This window comes from Eubalaena glacialis, chromosome 6 (assembly GCF_028564815.1).
Source record: "Eubalaena glacialis isolate mEubGla1 chromosome 6, mEubGla1.1.hap2.+ XY, whole genome shotgun sequence".
Taxonomy (NCBI): Eukaryota; Metazoa; Chordata; class Mammalia; order Artiodactyla; family Balaenidae; genus Eubalaena; species Eubalaena glacialis.
The window spans coordinates 9,026,603-9,049,463 of NC_083721.1; the positions used below are offsets into that span (position 1 = coordinate 9,026,603).

The 22,861-nt window shown below is 37.8% G+C and overlaps 1 protein-coding gene across 1 annotated transcript in view; it reads right to left on the minus strand.

Moving 5' to 3' along the window:
* Window positions 1–1,956: 1,956 nt before the first annotated feature.
* Window positions 1,957–22,861, minus strand: part of MORC3 (MORC family CW-type zinc finger 3) — a 39,241-nt gene continuing 18,336 nt past the window's right edge. The window contains exons 9-17 of the mRNA XM_061193955.1: window positions 20,999–21,096; window positions 15,641–15,745; window positions 14,538–14,660; window positions 14,357–14,431; window positions 13,381–13,426; window positions 11,449–11,615; window positions 7,470–8,358; window positions 6,008–6,162; window positions 1,957–3,238 (exon numbers count right to left, since the gene is read on the minus strand). Coding sequence (XP_061049938.1) covers window positions 3,085–3,238; window positions 6,008–6,162; window positions 7,470–8,358; window positions 11,449–11,615; window positions 13,381–13,426; window positions 14,357–14,431; window positions 14,538–14,660; window positions 15,641–15,745; window positions 20,999–21,096 — 1,812 coding nt within the window. The 3' untranslated portion in view covers window positions 1,957–3,084. The remainder of the gene's footprint in view (window positions 3,239–6,007; window positions 6,163–7,469; window positions 8,359–11,448; window positions 11,616–13,380; window positions 13,427–14,356; window positions 14,432–14,537; window positions 14,661–15,640; window positions 15,746–20,998; window positions 21,097–22,861) is intronic.

Here is a 22,861-nt window from a genome sequence, read left to right on the forward strand (position 1 = left end):
ACCTGAGACAAAGAAGTGCAAGCTGCCATTTCCCCACATATCAGTAAGTTTGATGGAGATAGGAAAAAACACACTCATACATCTATTTGTCATAGGAGTATAAATACTCGCAACCATTTTTGGATGGCGACATTTATTAAGATTAACACGGCATACACTCTTTGACCTATCAGTATTCACTACAAGGTATTTACATTCTGGATATGCTTTAAAAAGTATGTGTGGTGTGTATTTTCACAGCAGCATTTTTTGTAGTAATATCAAAAGACAAGAAATAAATGAGGGCTGGGAGCATATTCATGTCATAAAATGCTACTAAAGCTGTTCAAAAGAGTAATATGGAAATGTTACGAATTATATGGTGTGATACCTGTGTAGATTTGATACAAATATATAATCAAATATAAAGATATAAAATTTAATATAAACTGAATGCATATATATATGAATGTGTGTATGTATGCAGCTAATATTTTCTGGAAGGACACAAGAAAACACTTTTCACTTTATACCATTCTGCTGTATTTACATTTCTAACTTGGGCATCAACTCTGCTTCCCTCTCCCTGTCCTTGCTTACCCTAGTGAGAAAGTGGTCATGCAGATCCTGAGTTTGTTTCAGGAACCACTTGAGTTCAACACTTACAAATATTCATCACTGGAGGGTATAGATCAATAGCTCTCAGCTCTGACGGTGCACTGGGAGGCCTTAAAGAAGCCTGACAGTTTGGTCCAACCCCCAAAACTCTTAATTAGTATGGGGTGCATCCTCACACTGGGATTCCTAAGAACCGCCCAAGTGATTCTAAAATGCAGCCAGTGAGTGTTAAGAACCATCAGTACATATCACTTTAATTATTCCTCCGTGACAAATAACGACCTAATGGGCTGTATGATAGCAGGAATCAAGTGTATGAGAGCATGGGCAGAGTCACCAGCACCTCCTGCCCACATTAGGAATTTGAGGCCCAAATAAAGGCCACATCCATATGCCACGCCGCTCCCGCTATGTGAAAATCAGCTTCTACTGATTTTGTGGTCTTGGCTGAGGTCCTGTTTGTAGGGACTGTGGACTATTCTGGTTTACGTCCTCACATTGTTTTTAAGTTTTAAATAATTAGTTTAAGCCACACTATCCTCCCCCACACTAGCCTTTGAACAAATTTAACTTAACAAAAAAAGATAGGTATCGCTACCTCAATAGATGACATGAAAGCCCATGTACGTTCTTCTGTTAAATTTGCTAGCCACAAAGTCATATCTTGGCAACATTTTCTTAAAGAGTGAATATTAGGTAAGTATTTCCAAAGAATCGATTTAGCAAGCAAGTTTCTCTAGTTCTATGATTAACTTTGCCATTAAGCCAGTTAACAGCCATATAAAATATGTATTTTTGCAAGAATATAGCTGACCAAAAGGAAGGGAAAAATAGCAAATTCCAGAAATAAGTGCTACATAAATATTCACAAACTTAGACATGCTATACACAGCTGCTATCATTTAGGCAAGGTTTCTTTAGATTAAATGACTTACACAAATAAAGTTTGAGTGTAAAATGCACGCACACACTCTCAAGGTGAGCCCAGTCTTAGAGCCTTAATGGAAGTAAATATAACTTCTAAATTTTTAGAAGTTATATCTTCTAAATATAACTTCTAATAAATATAGTAAAATGAGCTCAACTTGAGGGTCTTAACACACAGTCTTACTTTTCAAAATATAACTTGAATACAGAATTCCTTAAAAGTAGTATCTGAAGTGTGAGCCATCATATATATTTTTATTTTATTACAAGATATTTTAAAATTTGAGCAGATACAACTGTGACAGAAAACCAGCTTCATACCAAAAATACACTTTCAATTACTTTATCAAGCAAATAAAAATTTCATTTATTTGCTTTTTCTAGTAGTTAATGTACAGTAAAAATTTAATATTGTACAAGACAGACATGTAATTAAGCATACAAAAGGAACATGTATTCAATGTTCAGAAACAAAAGTAAAAATAAATAGCAATGATAAAACTTTGAAAAAAATAATGCACATTTTAGTTGTGGAAAATATGATTCTTAATTATATATACAGTTATACTTAATAGAAAGCCACCTCTTTATAATTGCACAAAACACGGGACCAGTAAAGCATAATTTTTATGGCATGTAATACTATAATCCTAGGTTGTTTGTTGCTTAACTCCAGGATATAAACACTTAGGTATGTAATATAATAAAAGGTATGCAGTACTGTTGGAGAAAGATTGTCTTCCTCGACTCATATTGACCTGTAGTAATCCTACAAAAGGCTGTACAGGAAATTTCACAAAAAGAAATATTGAACAATTACTGTGCCCACTCCATGCGGACTAAGCAGCCAAAAATGGGCTTCAAAGTAAATGCGGTGCGGCATTTACTATTTGTAGACTAAAAGTCATTGTTGTTTTCTGTAAAAACACTGTGTGTTTAATAACCATGATCGGCAATCTCAGCACACACACAAAAATCCTGGCAAAATGGATGGAGTTGCTGCTTAATGTTCATGAATAAAATATTTCAGGAGATAAGAATTTATAGAAAAGAAACATTAATGCTCAATTACTTGCAACTTATCAGGAGTGTTATTCCATTTTTAAAAACCCTGTTTTAAACTTCTCTGTAAGAAAATCAAAGGTAACATTTCCATTTTATTATGGCACAGCCCTCAAGTCAGAGAAAAATACACTTTGGGGAACCAGAAAAGACTGCACAAAGGTTAGGGGCAACCTGAAAACCTCTTGGTGAAAAACACTTGAGTCCTCTAGGGTAATAAAAAAATATGTGTGACTTAATTATAAATATGTACATTTCAAAGCAGAATCATGAGTTAGCTATGTAGCTGCTCAATACCAATGATTCACAGGCATTTCAAAAGGTGTGATAATGTGTCCACAATATTTGTGTCCACACTTGAATGCATAGAATACAGGAAAGATTATGGTTCTTCAGTCTGTTCCATATCATATCTATAACAAAGTTGCTTAAATTTTGAAAGCTATACAACCAGAAAGACGGAGCAAATATATTTTATTATCTCACATAAAATACACTTTAAGTACTACTGATTTCACTCATTTGCTCGACAACTTGTCCTAAGATCTCATCAACTACATCGACATCATAATTCACTTGCTGAAGATCGAGATCAGGTACAATCATGGCCAGGAGCTGTCCTACGTTAACTCGAAGAGATCGAAGTTTGAGGCTGCAAATACAAACATTACACCTATTAGACGAACATTATAACAATACAGTTTAATATTCAGGTAGGTCTTAAAATTTAAGGGAAACATTAAAATGGAATCTCTGTAGAATGATATACAAACTAAATGAAAAGCAAAACTTCCTCAAGAGAACTAGATTTAACAATTCATTTAACTTAATAATTCATAATTTAATAACTAAGTATAATATTTATCTGTTGGTAAGTAGAGTGTTTCATAACACTAGCAGCTCTGTTTGGTTCCAACCAATACAATTTTAATTCAAGATTGGAGAAAAGATGAACTGGTAAAATACATAAATTACAAGATGTTATTTACAATTGAAAATCTTGTTATCACCTGGAAAACAATAATGATACACTAGTGAGAACACTGGTCTAAGAATAAGAATGTGTCGCTTTGAATTTCAGCTTCCTTTTGAGCAAAGTAAATTGAATTGTTCCCTAAAACGTGTTCTATGAGATATAAAAGGAAAAAGAAACGGTCCTGTGGTCAAATTAGCTTATACAACTTTGGGTTAAATAATGGTAAAAAGACTTTTTAAAATGCAGGATTTCTGGGACTTCCCTGGTGGCGCAGTGGATAGGACTCTGCACTCCCAATGCAGGGGGCCTGGGTTCAAACCCCGGTCAGGGAACTAGATCCCACATGCATGCCGCAACTGGGAGTTTGCATGCCACAACTAAGGAGCCGGCGAGCTGCAACTGAGGAGCCCTGGAGCAGCTACTAAGGAGCCCACCTGCTGCAACAAAGGCCCGGTGCAACCAAATAAATAAATATTAAAAAAAAAAAAAAAAAAAGCCTTTTAAAAAAATAAAATGCAGGATTTCTCTGAACCTATCACATGCTAAAGTTCACTAACTATCCGTTTTACTATGCATTTATTATAAACACTGAGAAACCCTGGATTAAATGATCATTATCATTCCTTCCGTTTTCTATACTGTATCTATCTGAATATCCACATTCTAGACTTCAAATGTCTACAACTACACAGCAAGCAGTCTTTGCGTCGAAGATTGAGACGCCTGGGTCAAGAGAATGTTACAGTTGTTTTTGTTCTGCCCCCTCCCAAAATATAAGAAGTCTACATTTAGTTTAGATACTGATCTTTCTAGGGTGGAAATCTCTGAAGGAGCGAGCTGCTCATCCTTGGGTTGACAACGCATAAAAATGTGATTTTAAATGTTTTTTGTGAGCTTATGTTAAGATTCCATTGGACCTTTGATAAAATTTTACATCATCCCCATACCAGCTGTTTTTTGTCCAAGCTTTCCCACTCATCTTCAATCAGAGGCCCATTTCTACACAAAAAATAGAAAAAGACCAGTATGACCCTACAACCATCTTTGACCTATCCTATCCTTTAAGTCTTTTGACTGTCCTGGCTAATTCCTCCTCTCTACAGGACATACCACAGATCCCTATTTTAGTACACAGAACAGGACTGAGAGAAATACTGTGAGCTCCATATGCAATTTTAAATATTCAAACAGCCACATTAAAAAGTAAAATGAAACAATAAATTTTAGTTACATATAAAATATCACTTCATCATATAACCAAAATATTGAGGCATTTTATTTATTTATTTCTTCATACCAGGGCGTCAAAATCCAGCATGTATTTTATACTTAAAGCACATCTCAATTCAGACTAGCTAGATTTCAAGTGTCAGTGGCCAAATGTGGCTATACTGTCTTGGAAAGCACAGGTCTAAAAGATCATCAGTTACTCAAAGTTTAGTGTGCAAGTGAATCATCTGGGAGATTGTTTAAAAGTTTCCAATTTAATAAACTGCACTGTGGTCCAAGATCTGCATTTTTACAAGCACCACAGATGCTTGTGGTTCCCATTTTCAGAAACACCAGTTGGGATTTTTTTTTTCTGACCCCTTGCCCCCCCCATGCTTATATGTACTGATGTATTCATTCTATTTCCATGAATAGATTTAACGAAATCCTTTAAAACCTTAAGCTAAAAAACTAAGTCATAATATAATTAATGTCAAGTAAGGATGGTAAATTATTTCTCAACAATAGTACATTTTAGGTATCAAGTTTTATCATATTAGCAGGAAGAGTTGCACAATTTTTAATGACTATTTTTGTGTGTTTTTTTTCTCTCTTGAATGGTTATCAACAGACCACCAACACTGTCAGAACCCCAAGCCCATTTAATATCTTACTGAGAGAGGGTAATCATTCATTTACTGTTTTCTTATTTTCACAGAACTTCTTCCTAATTAATCACCTGTAAATAGGAATCACCTGTAATGGCAATTTTTAGTAATTTTGTGATTTCCTAAAAGTTAAAATTGGGGAAGGCATGTAATAAAATGAGGTAGCAAACCATAAAGAAATGGTGCCAAGTACAGAAATTAAAGAAATCAAGGTGAAAAAGTAAGTTTCATGAAATAGACCCTTGTCTTCTAGTCACTGCCTAATTCAGCCCATCCTTCAATATCTGGCTCAATTTTCACTTTTTCCCAAAAAACATTCCAAACCACTCTGACCAATTAGAGCTTAATTCCTTTGAAATTCCTATTTCATTTAAGTTCACAAAATTGTTAGTTCCTTGAAGGGAAGAATGATGACATGTACTTCTTTTGTATCTCTGTCTATCATAATGTTGGGATCACAGCAGCCAATAACTTCTTTTGCTAGAACAATCTGTTTGATGTGCACTAGCAAGTAAGTATCATGCTAACCAGAACTGCAGCCCTAGCCAAATGCCTCATTTCATGTTACCTTTCCCCATCAGTATAATTTACAGACTCCTCGATGTTACTTGACGTTGACACATCTCCAATTTGTCGACTTGTAGATTTTAATTGTTCGATTTCAGTTTTCAGTTCTTCACACTGCAAACGGATTTGTGATTTTTCCATTTCCAATAATTCAACCTGACAAAAAATTAATTAATTTTATAACTGTACAATTTAAAAATACTAATGTCAAAGTGCAAATTTAAGAAACGTACAAAATCCTGCTTGATGAAAATTACCATCAAAAAATTAGGACACCTCCCTCCTCCAAAAAGAAAACCAACAAAACACACACAAAAAACAATAGCTTTATATAAATAAAGCTTCATTTGTTTAGTTTCAGCTCTGTATCTTTTTATATTAGAAGAATACAAAATGTCAATTAAAGCGTGACTAAAAACAAATGGGACCTAAAAACTGAAAAACCAAGATAAAAATGCCCAAATTATGTTGACGTCATAGTGACTTTCATTCCTTGCACACTCACCAGCAGTAAGTTACAACAGAAAACTTAGTTTTTTATGTATTTTGTCATCTAGCTCCTGAGCCAACACATCAAGCGGAATGTCTGAATGAGCAGTTATGTCGGCAGTATTTCCAGGAAGAAGGGGCAATTCGGTACCATACTGTCGTTTCCAAATTCCTTTTAGCAGAGAAACTCTCCTTTCAAACACCTTGTAAATATAATACGTAAAATATTTTTCAAAGGAGCTACCCAAATTTGAACTGGGGGCTCCTCCTTCCTCAGTAAAAGAACCCCAAATAAAGACTACATTTCCAAGGCATCCACTGGCCAGGTGACTAAGTTCTGACAGATGGCATATAAGCAGCTTTCAGAAACTGCACCCCTTCTCTTTCCTGTTGCCTGGAATGTAGATATATGTTGGCTGGACCTGAAGAGCCATCTCAGACCACAAGCGCAGGTTGAGAAGCAAAGCAACGATGTAGAAGGAGCCTGTGTCTCTGATGACTGTGCAGCTGCTACTGTTATGTGGGGTTTTATTTCACCTTCAAAGGAACCTAATCATAACTAATACAGGGTACCTCTATAAAATGAGGTACTGTCATCTACCCTGTGTGGTTATCTTCAGGCTTATTAATAACGGACGTAGAACTCCCGGCATGTTAGTAACTGAGCGTCTCAGTGGGAATGAGCAGGACGACCCCTCCCTGCACAGCAGTGTCCTGCGCACTGCAGGACATCTACCAGACCTGGTTCCCACCCATTCAATTCCAACAATGCCCATCCCTTCAAGACATTTAAGAACCGAAACTGCCCTACACATTTCCATATGCCCCCAGAAGGACCACTCCCAGTTGAGAACCAGTGGAGTCGGTAAATGGAAATATGATTAAGTGATTTATGCCCATCTAGCAACTGGCAGTTAAGCTTTAGATGCCCCTGGACTCCCACGGCTCTCACTATGCTGAATGACATAACTCACCTCACTTTTATACTGGTCCCTCTCAACACTGCATTTGTCCAGCTGTCTAAATACATCATCAAGCTGCACAACCATCTCGTCCATTTCACTTTTACTCTCGCTATTGGAACACTGACTGCATTCAGCCTTTACATGTTGCAAAGCACTACACTGTTTTTTCAGCCTTTCTATTTCTTCCAAAGCTTGCCGATACTGAGATACCATATGGTCTGGACTTTCAGATTTGCCATTAATACTTTCAAGTAAAAATACAGCATCAGTTTCAGTAGACTGATGGCAAGTTTCCTTCTTCACGTATTTGTCATTCATTTCCAGTATCCTCTGCTGTAACACTTTGATTTGGTCAGTAAACATGTGGCACTGTCTTTTATAATTTTCTTTTTCTTGGGTGACAAGAAGCAGCTCATTTCTTACTTCATTTAATTGGCAACCAGCATCACCAGCAGATTTATCAAAGATTTCCTGGGTTTCATGTGTCTTTCCTTCAGTTTCCACACAGGATGGCAGTATGGCTGTGTCATTTCTCACATCTATCTCATCTTCAATAGTTTCTTCCTTTTTAACGACTAAACTTGGTACTTCAGTCTGGGTGGCTGCAGTGGTTCCCTGATTGCACCTGGATGATGAGGTGCCTGTTGAACTAGTCTGGCCACACGGTTCATTATCACCCATAGGCTCCACCTGAACACCGCTTTGCTCCATGTGACTCTGTTGCAATTTCACTTCAATATCATCGTCTACCGCAGGCTTGGGAGTACTGTTTTCTTCTAAGATGATGACATCTTCATCATCATCATCATCTTTATAAGAATTTTCAAATGCTGGATTACTCAATCTGCGATTCTTTGCATTCAAAATTGAGGAACGAGTAGAGAGTCTCCGTTTCAGGCTGGAAAAAATTTTATATATGAAATATAAGATTATAAAATGTAGATATGGAAAAAATAGACGACCTTGAAGTAATCTAACTATCTTGAAATTCTAAGAAATGCCCATGTTCATTTTTTTAAAAAATGATATATTACACAGTACTGCCCAATGATTTAATGAAGTAAAGATTATTTTCTCCTTTTACAGATAAGGAAACAACTATTGAGACTTCTTTTTAAAAGTACCACATCCTTATACTGCCAAATATCTCTTCATTTGATGTCTTCTGGCATTTCAATGTAACATGTCTGAACAGAATGCCACCACGCACCCCAGGGCAGCTCTCTGAATTCCAGAGCTCAGTGAATGACACTGCCATTCCCGTTTGCCCATCATAATTTTTATCAACATTCAGTGATCAAAGGTGAACCACAAAGTAAACCAGCATGCCCTACCCTTTCATGGAAAACAATTTCCCCTGCATTAAAAATTGCCTCATTTTCTTCATTTGCTTAGTTTTCTGTGAATTTATCACCAATTGATTACTTTTTGCCTCACTTAGAGGGATATTTGTACTGATTTGCTATTTGGGCCTTATGTGTTAAGACCTCATCTCTCAAGAAGGATTTTCCCCGCTCTCAGGCTTACTCTCTCATATGGAGAGGGCATAATCTCTAATAAAATCTTGAGAAAGGGTACATATGACATAAAGAAATGTGAAATTTTGCATGGTGAAAATATCTTTATTCACACCTCTCAAGTTCACTGCTGGCTTGAAAAATATAGACTTCCAGGTTGGGAATTACTTTCTCAAAACTTTAAAAGCATCAATCCACTGTTACCTACCATTCATTGTTCCTGCCATTCTGATTCCTGATCTTTCGAATATAGCCTGTGTTTTTCCTCTCTGAGATATTTCTTACCTTTTCCAGCCACTATGCTGTGTATTTAGTGGCAATTAAGTCTTTCTTATATTATTTCCCCCCCTTTGTTCTCTGATTTCCCACTCTGAAATGTCCTTATTCAGATGTGGGCCCCTCCAGTACGTCACCTCTTCTTTTTTCTATCTTCCAACCATTTATCTTTTCGTTCTAGGAGATTTATCTGTTAAACATCTACCCACCTCTCAATAAATTTCACATGGTTTCTTCTACTCCCTTTGTTTCAGTTTTGTACATCTGGGGATCCTTGGCTATACTTCTATTTCAGACTAGAAGCAGTGAGGTCTGGGCATGTGAAGGATGCTCAGGCTGTCATCATCTTCTAGAGCTTTTCTCTTGGGAGCCCAGTGAGGGAAGGAAGGGAGGGGGATTTCTTGCCATTCAGTATTCAAACTTTCCCTTACTTCTTCTGTTTCCAAAACAGTGGCTCACCCCCATCTTCAGCAGTAGAAACTACTCCAGAAAGTAAACTCCCTCCCTTCTGACAGAGGAAGAGAAGCAGCACTGCTGGACTTCGCAGGCTGGGAAGAGGTCTAGGGAACTACTCTTCCTTAAACTTTCATACAAGCTTCCTGTTCTCACCCCTATTTTCCACCTTCAGAAGTTCCCAATGCTTCCAAGTTCTGAGACTGTCTAGGGATCAGTGGAGTTAAGCATTTAATTGGAAGTTGTCCTATTATTTTTCTTACCAGGCCAATTCCTATTTGTCTCTCTCAAGACTTAGTTTAGGTACACCTTTCCACAGACTTTGGCTCTATGAATTTAAGAATAAATACAGGCTTTAAAAATTAATGAAGGGGACTTCCCTGGTGGTCCAGTGGTAAAGAATCCTCCTTCCAATACAGGGGATGCAGGTTCGATCCCTGGTCGGGGAACTAAGATCCCACATGCCGCGGGGCAACTAAACCCACACACCACAACTACTGAGCCCCCGTGCCTCAACTAGAGAGCCTGCGTGCTGCAAACTATAGAGCCCACGTGCTCTGGAGCCCACACCACAACAAAGAGAGAAAACCCACATGCCACAACTAGAGAGAAGCCCACGCACAGCAGCAAAGAGCCCACGTGCTGCAACTAAGACCCGACACAGCCAAAAATAAAATAAATAAATAAATATTTTTAAAAAATTTAATGAAAAATTTTACTCTCTTCTTCCATTTTGATGGCAGTCACGTCCGAAATTAAATTCCATTATCGCGTCTGTAACATTACAAATTTTACTTTTTCTTACTTTGTCTGGAACCATCTTTATGAAGAAAAGCCAACATTATGGAGACTAGTTAAAAAAAAATTCACACATGTTCTCAGTTAAGTAGCAATCCAGCCACAAAATAAGACCTCAAAATGTAGGCTATAAACAGCAAACTATTTCAAAACATGCCCTGCCTGATGTATATATGTGTGAAGACAATTTCTAATCTTTTCTGAATTTTCAAAAATCCTTTTAAGAATTTAATGAAGGCTACAAAACCTCTGGGAACATCTGGCCTCACTATTTCAGGGAATCTTGTTTCAATGTTTCTCTTTCAATAACAAATATCAGATGGAGTCAGTCTAATGTACAGGTTCACTGGCATCACACTCCTTTTCACCTGTGTTCATTCTATCCCCGTTGAATGGGCCACCCGTGCAGAGTACCGCTTTCAGAATTTCAGGAACCAACCTAAGTACCACCTCATCATAAAGCCTTCCCTGACCATTCCAGTCAAAAGAGCTAACTGTTCAATTCATGTATCACTCACACCTTTCTTTCTCTTCCTTGTCCATCCACTCATCCGAAGTACACAGCATGTCACGGGCTATGCTAAGAACTTATGGGTCACATTTGACATTACAGCGTTGTACTGTTAACTGCTTCAGGTTTTTCTTTACTCAGATACTGATAATCTTAAAAGCAGGAATTTTCATACTATACAGAATTTCAAAGAGGTGACAATTTGATCAATCTCCACAATAAAAACAATTAATATTCTTTTAATTGATTTAAACAGGTAACGTAAGTGGCGTGGGGGTAAGTTCAGACAATGAAAGCAAAGTAACTTGTCCTTAAGGCTTTTCACATGCATGTAAACTACACTTTCTTAGAAGCGTATTACTGCATTGAAGTGTCAAATAAAGGCTGTTTAATATTCATTCCCCAAATGGAAAAACACATTTTAGCCACTGACCTGTTATTCTCAGGTTCAGACTGGGGTGAACCTCGATGATTATTTATAAGTCTCGTTGCGTAAGTATTTGCCGCTTCTGAAAGATGTCCTCTTGGAACATTTTCCTTAATGGGAGGAAAGCTTTGACTTGACACAGGAGTTGTTGGAAACAAGAGTTCAGCAGGAATCTGTTGAAGGCAAAAAAACTGATCTTAAAGAAATTTTTAAAGTGTGTCATGTTCCAAACACAAGATATTCTTTCCCCTTTCCCCCATCCCAGAAGGCACTGAGAACTATCCTAACCACATGAACTCCTTGTGCTATACCAGACCAGGGAGTGACAAACAACAGGCCAAAGAGCCAAATCCAGCCTGCAAGTGAGCTAGGAATGGTTTTACATTTTTAAAGGCATGAACAAAACAACAAAACAAAGAAAGAACATGACACAGAGACTGTATATGGTCCACAAAGCCTAAAACATTTACTATCTGGCCTTTTACTGAAAGATTTGCTGACCTCGGACTATATAGAACGTATAGAGATATAATAAAAACTTATTTTTCGAAGAGAAAGAAATTGAGGATAAAGTCACAAAGACACTGCCTTTAAAAACCAAAGTAAGCCCACTATTCTTTTTCTCCCAGTTCTGTTCTCACCCTCAAACCCTCAGCCTTTATACAAGAAAACATTTCAATGCAATGATAACCACACATACACAACTGCAGCAGACCACAACTTCTGATACAACCAGTACAACTGCCTATTTATACACTCAGAAAAAGCTCAACACCATTAAGCATTAAGAAAGATAGGGGGTATGGAAGGACTTCCCTGGTGGCACAGTGGTTAAGACTCCACGCTCCTGATGCAGGGCACCTGGGTTCGATCCCTGGTCAGGGAACCAGATCCCAAATGCATGCTGCAACTAAGAGTTCGCATGCCACAACTAAGGAGCCGGCAAGGCACAACTAAGGAGCACGCCTGCTGCAACTAAGACCTGGCCCAACCAAATAAATAAAATAAAATATATATATTAAAAAAAAGATAGGGGTATGGATTAAGAGATAAAAACTACTATGTATAAAATAGATATGGGCTTCCCTGGTAGCACAGTGGTTAAGAATCCGCCTGCCAATGCAGGAGACACGGGTTCAAGCCCTGGCCAGGGAAGATCCCACATGCCGCGAAGCAACTAAGCCTGTGTGCCACAACTACTGAGCCTGAGCTCTAGAGCCCACGTGCCACAACTACTGAGCACACGTGCTGCAACTACTGAAGCCCACGCACCTAGAGGCCATGCTCTGCAACAAGAGAAGCCACTGCAATGAGAAGGCCGCACACCGCAACGAAGAGTAGCCCCCGCTCACTGCAACCAGAGAAAGCCCGCGCACAGCAACGAAGGCCCAACACAGCCATACATACATACATACATACATACATACATAAATAAATAAATAAATGCAACAAGGACGTACTGTACAGCACAGGAAATTATAGCCATTATTTTGTAATAACTTTTATTGGAGTATTATCTGTAAAAATTCTGAATCACTATGTTGTACACCTGAAACTAATATAATATTGTAAATCAACCGTACACTATGGTTGAAGGGTCAACACTATAGCTTTGGTCCAGGTTAGTACTAGCATGTAGCTCCCTGGGTCTTCCTATGAACTTTTCCTTGACTGTCTACCTAATAAGATTCTTAAAAGAATATCTGCCTTTCCTCAGAAGATGCCCAACTGAATAATAAAATTGAGAAGTTTGAGTGAAGTTGTGGGTTAGAAGTCAGTATTGGGAAAGAGGGTAAGAAGGGGTACAAGAGAAGAGAAATGTGAACTGAATGAACGAGATGGTTTCAATTTGTTATGTAACTCCTAAGCTTAAAATTGAGTATTAAATTAATCACAACACAATACAAGACACAGCTATAAAATGGAAGGCCTAATTACCCGAGGGATTGCTTCTGGTTGTCTGATCCTGAATTTTTCCTTGTCTCTTAAAAAAAAAAAAAAGAGGAGAGAGAAAAGAAAAAGAAAATTGTATTTAAATTTACTTCATTATGATTTTTCAATTCTGTTTTCGAATGACATACTTGCCATTTCACTACTAAGTCAATAAGATAGGTACACTGAACTTTGCTTCCATTTCGTTATAATCAGTGGTAAGCCCTCAGGCAGGGAAGTACTTTCCACCTCTTATCTCAGCAACACCCTAATGTCTTCCACTCCTGCTACTGGATTTATCTTTAAGAACAGTGCACTATAAATCAAAACCACCCAGAAGATCTTCATCAACTCAGCCTTCCGTGTGCAGTACATAAGCCTAACGTTCACCATGGTTCACTATCGTTCCCCAGCTTCTCTCTCCCACCTCTATTTCCCATTATGCCCATTCACGTATTTACTGTAGTTAAGCTGAACAAACCACTGCTTCCTACCCAACAAATCCTACCTTTCCTTCAAGGCCTATTACAAAAATGTCCTTCATGAATTTTCCTGATCCATTTCCCCATCCCCAACCAGAAGTAATTTCTCCTTATGGGCTTCCTCACAGGATTGGATCATGCCTTTTACGGGAGTCGTCACCTTCAAATTGGTAATACACACATCTCACTTTCCCCGTTACACTATGAGCGCATAAAGGGCAGCATTCACTTTTGATTCATCGGTGTGTAGTCCAAAAGCACAAAACTATACTGCATATTCAAAGTATCTTGCAGATAGGACAGCGATGAACAGCAGGCATCCACAGTATAAACTTTAAAAGCACTTGATGTTATGCGCTCCACATCATATCTTTTTTTTTGGAGTCAATCTTTTTTGGCTATACTGCTTTATCTTGGAGAAATATCAACTAATGCTGCAGACACACCACTGTTGATGATCTGGGTATTATTTTCCCATCATATATTAATATAACACTCACTTCTTTTTGTAGGTTTTTTCATAAGTGGGATGCACCAAATCTTCATCTTCAGGTTCTTCTGGAACATCACAATTTCTAGTCAGAAAAATCACATAGGAATAACACGTCACCAGCGCCTATTCATACACCTTGAACAGTACTTTCTGCCTTTCCAAAAAGGCTACTACCAACTATATGGTACCTGAACTGTGGGTCAGGGTTATTGGAGCAATACCATTTTTCTGGAAGTTGATCTATCCCATCTGGTAATTTTCGCCACTTTAGACAGGAATCACATTGAACCCATGTCTGATCAGGACGTTTCCTGTAACAAAATAGCAACTAAATATTAGCATGGAAATATGGATCTAAGTACTTCACTAGACTTTCCACATCATTTCTACCACAAAATGCCCCTATTATTTAACTCTGTCCCTGAAAATTCTGGAACATTTGACAGTGAGTTAATATTTTAAAAACAACAATTTTGGCTACCACTGAAGGTTAAAAGTGACAGACCAATTTAAATAAAGTGACTTAGTCTTGTTTAATAGCATACTATTACATTTTTTCTATAATAAAAACTAAAAAACTTAGAAAATACTACAAATGCCTTGCCCTGAAATTTATGTAAAGTTAGCATCTGCAGTGTCAAATCTAATATACTTATTAGCACAATAAACCATTCAAAGTACAGAAAATAGGCAAGTTGTATTATTGTAATTTAAGCAATTTTTATAACTGTATTACATTTTACCCTCTATTATAGCACAGCTCTGAATAACTTAAATGTATATATTCTTTTAGTTTATAAAAGGCTTTCGAGTTATGGGATTTATTTCTTACTATGGATTAGATTCAGAAGTTTATGGGCAAGATGGGAATAAAGACACAGACCTACTAGAGAATGGACTTGAGGATATGGGGAGGGGGAGGGGTGAGATGTGACAGGGTGAGAGAGTGTCATGGACATATATACACTACCAAATGTAAAATAGATAGCTAGTGGGAAGCAGCCGCATAGCACAGGGAGATCAGCTCGGTGCTTTGTGACCACCTAGAGGGGTGGGATAGGGAGGGTGGGAGGGAGGGAGATGCAAGAGGGAAGAGATATGGGAACATATGTATATGTATAACTGATTCACTTTGTTATAAAGCAGAAGCTAACACACCATTGTAAAGCAATTATACTTCAATAAAGATGTTTAAAAAAAAAAAAAAGTTTATGAACACTGTAAAATCACCATGCCCTCCAATATCACATCTTGATATTACAGTCACTTATTATTTTTTAAATGTACTTACTGTATATCTTCAACCAGCGAAGTCAGAGGATATTCTGCATTTTTCTTCACTTTCATTTCATTCCAGTAATCATTGAGCTTATCTCCTAGTGCTGTTATTGTAAGCCTTAAAAAAAAAGTAAATTATAAAATCAATTCAAGAAAAAAAAAAGATAAAGATTAAATCTTTGACAAACAGAGAAAGCATACACAACCTGGTACTGATCATGTGAACACGGGGGGAGGGGCCTCCAAAAGGCACAGTTAAGAACACTTAAAGTAATGGAAATTTTCTCTAAGGATGTAGATAAGTTCATAGAACAGAGCCAGGACCATCTAGGAATAAGACAGACAATACTAACACTTTGGGTCCTCTGTTGAGGAAGTGTGTTGCAGACCAGCTACCGGGAGAACCACAGGCTTTCTGAATTTCACCCCAACCAACAAACTTACAAGTTTCAATGCAAACCAGAATGCAGCTGTTTGCTTTATAAAAGTATGCAACCATTACCAGCAAGTATAATTCAAAATAGCTTCTGTCCCAAAATTAAGACTTTCACTTTTCCCACAATAAGGTGTCGGTAAAAAAGCAAATCAACAGGACCTACTGAGATAAACATGACTACGGCCATAATTGAATAATCATTTGTTAATGAGTTAAGTATCTACTGTGCCAGGAACTGTCTGCACACACAAGATACAGTCAGTGTAACATCTTAAATTCAAAACAGACTTAATGTGATCCCTATCAAATTACCCATGATGTTTTTCACAGAACTAGAACAAATATAATCCTAAAATTTTTATGGAACCACAAAAGACCCAGAATTGCCAAAGCAATCCTGAAAAAAAAAAAGAAAAAAGCTGGAGGCACAACCCTTCTGGACTTCAGAAAATACTACAAGGCTACAGCAATAAAAACAGTGTGCTACTGGCACAAAAACAGACATATAGATCAATGGAACAGAATAGAGAGCCCAGAAATAAACTCACACACCTACAGTCAATTAATCTTTGACAAAGGAGGCAAGAATATACAATGGAGAAAAGACAGCCTCTTCAGCAAGTGGTGTTGGGAAAGCTGGACAGTCGCATGTAAATCAATCAAGTTAGAACATTCCCTCACACCACACACAAAAATAAACTTAAAATGGCTTAAAGACTTAAATATAAGACATGACACCATGAGACACCTAGAAGAGAACACAGGCAAAACACTGACATAAATCGTAGCAATGTTTTCTTAGGTCAGTCTCTCAAGGCAAGGGGAAAAAAAAAAGCAAAAATAAACAAAGGGATCTAATCAAACTCACAAGCTTTTGCACAGCAAAGAAAACAAAAAGACAACCTACGGAATGTGAGAAAATATTTGCAAAGGATACAACTGGCAAGGGCTTAATTTCCAAAATATACAAACAGCTCATACAACTCCGTAACAAAAAAACCACCCAATCAAAAATTGGGCAGAAGATCTAAATATACATTTTCCCAAAGAAGACATACAGATGGCCAACAGGTACATGAAAAGATACTCATCATCACTAATTATCAGAGAAATGCAAATCAAAAAGACAATGAGGCATCACCTCACGCCGGTCAGAATGGCCACCATCAAAAAGTCTACAAATAATAAATGCTGGAGAGGGTGTGGAGAAAAGCAAACCCTCCTACACTGCTGCTGGGAATGTAAATTGGTGGAAGCACTGTGAAAAACAGTATGGAGGTTCCTTAAAAAACTAAAAGTAGAGTTACCATATGATCCAGCAGCACCACTCCTGGGCATATATCTAGAGAAACCTATAATTCATAAAGATAGGGCTTCCCTGGTGGCGCAGTGATTAAGAATCTGCCTGCCAATGCTGGGGACATGGGTTCGAGCCCTGGTCTGGGAAGATCCCACATGCCACGGAGCAACTAAGCCCGTGCGCCACAACTACTGAAGCCCGCGCGCCTAGAGCCCGTGCTCCGCGACAAGAGAAGCCACCACAATGAAAAGCCTGCGCACCGCAATGAAGAGTAGCCTCCGCTCGCCGCATCTAGAGAAAGCCCACGCGCAGCAACAAAGACCCAACACAGCCAAAAAAATGATTAAAAAAATTTTTTTAATAAATAAATAAAAATCAAGACTTAAAATTCTGTACTGACAGGTTAATATTAGACATATCTATCCCCATTCATTATCTCTATTTTTCCCCACCAGGAAGCCCCACTATCACAACACATAAACATCCAAATAAGAATGTATCATCTCCCCTCCCAAATATGGTTCTCCTTTCATATCACTTTTTCAGTTCGTCTTTTCTTATCACCTTTATTCCTCAATCCATGAGACTGCACCCATTTCTGTTGAAAATATACCTAGGAGTGGAACTGCGGGGTCATAGGGGTGGGCACTGATGTTCAGCTTTACTCAATACAGTCTAATAACTTTCAAAGATGATCAACAATTTTCACACCCAACAGCACGTACAGGAGTACCAACTGCCCTACATCTTACCAACATTTGCTATATCTTATTCATTTTAGATAATTTTTCCATTTTGATCTAATATATCAATACTTTTTGCATCTTGTTAAAAAAACCCACCTAAATTAAAGGTTATGAAACTATTCTTGTTTTCATTTCATTTTTGCCTTTCTCATTTAGGCTTAAAATCCATCTGGAATTGATTTTTTGCTTCATATAAGAGGGAGAAGTTAACGTTCATTTTGTTCATACAGGTAGCTGAACCATCATTTTTAGAAAGATGATCATTTTCCTACTACACCTTTGTCATAAATCAGCTGACCATATGTATAAAAAGCAGGGATTTGTTTCTGGCTTCTCTATTCTATTTCACTGGACTATTTTTTCATTAATACCACTCTTTCACTACAGCTTTTTAAGTACTGATATTTAGTAGTATGAGTCCTCTTGATTTGTTGTTCTTTGTCTTAACTATCTTTGGTCTTCTGACTTTCCACATAAAGTTTAAATTAAGCTTGTTAACATACACACACACCTGCTGGGACTTTTTTTTAACCTGGAATTGTATTTAATTACTTTGGAGAAAAAAATGACACTTTATAATATTCAGCCTACCAACTCCTGAACCTGGTATATATTTATTCAGATTTGAAATTTCACTCCACAATGTTTTATAGTTTTTAGTGTGTTGAGGTCTTTGCATATTTTATTTACTCCAAAGCACTTGCTTTTTTGATGTTATTATGTATAAAATTTTTTTGAATCTCATGGTTTGTTTTTTTTTTTTTGCTGGTAAACTTCTGAATACTTCTTATCTAGCAACCTTAGACTCCGTATTACATTGCAGATTATTTTGGACTTTCTATATACTTGATACTGTCCCCTACAGAAAATTATTTATTCCTTTCCAACCCTTATACTTTCATTTCTTTTTTGCCTTCTTTGTTCTGGTTATTTCCTCAAGAACAATGGTGAATAGCTGATAACCTTATCTTACTCCCACTCTTAAGGGGAAAACTGTCAATAATTCACCATTAGGAACTGCTGTTTTTTTGCTAGATAGTCAGTATTGCTAATATGCCCTTTCTATTAATGGTTTTGTAAGAGTTCCCTTTTTTCCTACATCACAAATTGATATTGTGGTTTCTCAAGTGCTTTTTCTGTACCTATGAAAATAACCATGAGATTTTTCTTTAACATCAATGTGATGAACTACATTGAATTCTGAATAGTAAAAACCACGCGTGCCATCTTGGAATACAATCCACTTGGTTTTAATGTATTATTCTTTTTACAAGTCACTAAATGGTACCTGCTGTTTAATTAAGATTTTTATATCTTAATCATGAAAGTGACATAAATTTTCTTTCTTGTAATGCATTCGTGAGTTCACTACTAGTTATGTGGTGTCTTAAAACCTTTAATGATTGTGTAAGCTGGCGCCGCCACATCCTTAAATGTTTGAAAGTATGTGGGAAATTTTTAATTTGATTCAGTTTGAAAGGAAGGTGTCCATAACATCTAAAATGGTCTAAAATTGTTCATGCTACCCCTCTAGGTTTTTCTGTCTGTAGATCTGTAGTAATGTCCTCCTTTTCCTTTCTGATATTGATGATTTTTTTTTTCCTTAGTCTTGCCAGATGCTTATAGACTGTTAATCTTACCAAAGAACAAACTTTGGGCTTTTGATTGTGTCAATTATCAACTTATTGTCTTCCAGTTCCAAACAGGGGTTTTTTTGGTTCAGTTTTGTGATAATGGAGCTTGATCCTGTAAACATTCATCCTTTGCCAGCCTGAGGAATGTTACACTGGGTTAACGGGGCAATGAACCTACCAGGTGAGAACAGCAAGACACATGGCCTTCAGGTCTGGTGCTCCATTATTATTTGGCTGGAGCCCATGGCCTCCCAAAGGAGCTCCAGCTGTGCTTTCAGGCCACGCTCTTCCCTCCAGCAGCAGGAACCAGTTCCAGCATATACTCACACCCTTGGGCAAAGACAGGTCTCCTCTACAGAACAGCTCCAGCCCAAGCCCACCCACATACCCTGGCAACAGCAGGCCATGTCTACAGACCCAGACTGGCCAGGCCTTCTGGCAAGCTTTTTGCCATGGCAGGTAGCCTGTTCCTGTGTTTGTTATGACCTCTACAAAGAGATCTGAATCTCCGACATCAGGGACCGGGGACCCTCTCCTAGTTCCTTTATTGTCTACTCTTTTTCAACCTAGACGTAACAGCTGCTCTTTTGTATCAGCTAGTTCTGGACATATACTGTCCTCTTTTACCTCTTTGAGTGATCACCTTCTACTCCCTATATTTTCCCTGTTCAAATAACAGGGGTAGCTTCTGTCTCAGGACTATACTCTGAGTATTTATTGACTTTCTCTATTGCGTGTTTCCTAATTTGCTGATTTTGCTCTTTATCATTTCCCTCCTTCCACTTTGTTTTTATATGAAGTTTGCATTCTTCTTCATAATATACGCTCATTAGGACAACTGTTTGTGCTTCCTAAATTTACAAGTAAAATTGATGGTCATACTTATTTTATGGCTTCTGATCACTCTTAAAAGATATGAGCATTTCTGTCTCAAGTACATAGGACTAAGTTATCTTAAAGTTCCCATCCAAGATCAATGTTTCTGGATTTTATATTACACAAAAAAATGTTACCAAGAAAGCAGGAACTTCCTCTCTTTAGTACAAATCTCAAAAATACTTCATCAGTAAAGACAGAGGAGAATATATTTCTATTTGTGACGGAGTAGAATACAATCCCCAGGGATGAGAAAATGATTACATGTGTTTTCTACGCAAGCTTCCCACAAAACAGAAAGAAATCCAGCTTAGAAAAAGTTATGAAAGTATTTCCAAAATAAATTGTAAGAAGTTAGTCATTTAAATAGGTAACATACCTGTATTCGTTAGTATAATCGAAATCTTGTTTATTATGAGTCGGCTTTAGGAAATAACAGTCTATAATCCCCACTACTCCAACACCCATGTTGTTTGCCTGAAAAATAAAACTGGCATTTTAAACATGAAACATGATGCTCCAAACAATTATCCCTTCACCAAGATTTAAGATCTGTATGAAACATCTTCCTATATTTTATCTCATGAGTCTCATGACATTTAGATTGAAAAACAGTGTCTGGTAGGTAATTTACCTTTCTGGGAGCTAACTCCTAAATATGTAACAACAGCTTTCCTCCAAAACCACTTCCACTGTTATCAAGTATTCATGTAGACAAGTATTATCATTCCCGATTTTACACTAGGGAAAAAAGATCCCCTCTACTGGGATGCAATTTCTTAGCTACTAAAAACCACAACTAACTCCTTCCTGTATCCATAGTGCCTAGCAAAGGCTTTGGCACATAATATTCCGTAAGTTTGTTAGATAAAAATTAAAGACATTTATCCAAAGTTACACATTCAGTTGTTAATTGTGATGAAGTAAAAACTTTAATTCAACTGACCTAGGTTTTTTTTTAAACCTGCTAGCTAAAACACTGAACTCAAAGTATGAGTCATTTTCTGATTATCTACATGTGATTAACACATGTATTTTGTTCACGACTATAGCTGAGTCTAAGTATAAAGAGAAAAAGTGAAATACTGACTTATGAGAATTTTCATAGATACAACTATAGACAAAACCATGAAAACCTAATCATAATGCTACTCCACTAAAAACCATCAGTGGTTCCTCATTTCGTACAACTTGTAAACCACAGAACCCTTCAATCTTAGTTCTTTTTCACCTCCTTTCTGGCCTCATCTTCCTCTCTGCCATTCCCCACTTACCACCTGGTCCAGGCATAATAACTCCCTTAATGATGCCATCCTCTCAGAAGCCTCTTTCTTTTCCTTTGCAGACATTCCTTTCTCTGTCTAGAAAGCTCTTGCCAGACTTTCCAAAACAGTAAATCAACTCAGTCTCATCTCAATCACCACTTTCTCCAAGAAGCCCTTTCTGCTGCTCCAAGGATATACCACATTCCCCTCATCAGAAAGAGCTCTGGGGCTTCCCTGGTGGCGCAGTGGTTGAGAATCTGCCTGCTAATGCAGAGGACACGGGTTTGAGCCCTGGTCTGGGAAGATCCCACATGCCACGGAGCAACTAGGCCCGTGAGCCACAACTACCGAGCCTGCGCGTCTGGAGCCTGTGCTCCGCAACAAGAGAGGCCCGCGCACCACGATGAAGAGTGGCCCCCACTTGCCACAAGTAGAGAAAGCCCTCGCACAGAAATGAAGACCCAACAAGCCAAAAATAAATAAATAAATTAATTAATTTAAAAAGAAAAAAAAAAAAGAGCGAGCTCTGGGGGCATGTGCTGTACCTTTTCATCTTTTTATGCTGAGCATCTAGCGTGGAAAATCATACTAAGTGTTTAATAAATGTTTACTGAATCCAAATACTATGACCAGTCCATCTTCTGGTAAAGAAAAACATTAAAAGTTGGCTGTAGGGCTTCTCTGGTGGCACAGTGGTTAGGAGTCCACCTGCCAATGCAGGGGACACAGGTTCGATCCCTGGTCCGGGAAGATCCCCCATGCCGTGGAGCAACTAAGCCCGTGTGCCACGACTACTGAGTCTGTGCGCCTAGAGCCCGTGCTCTGCAACGAGAAGCCACCGCAATGGGAAGCTCGCGCGCAGCAACGAAGACCCAATGCAGCCAAAAATAAAATACATTAAAAAAAAAAAAAAAAAAAAAGTTGGCTGTAAAAGCTTATTTTTTACAAGGTTAAACTTAACCAGAAATTATATATAA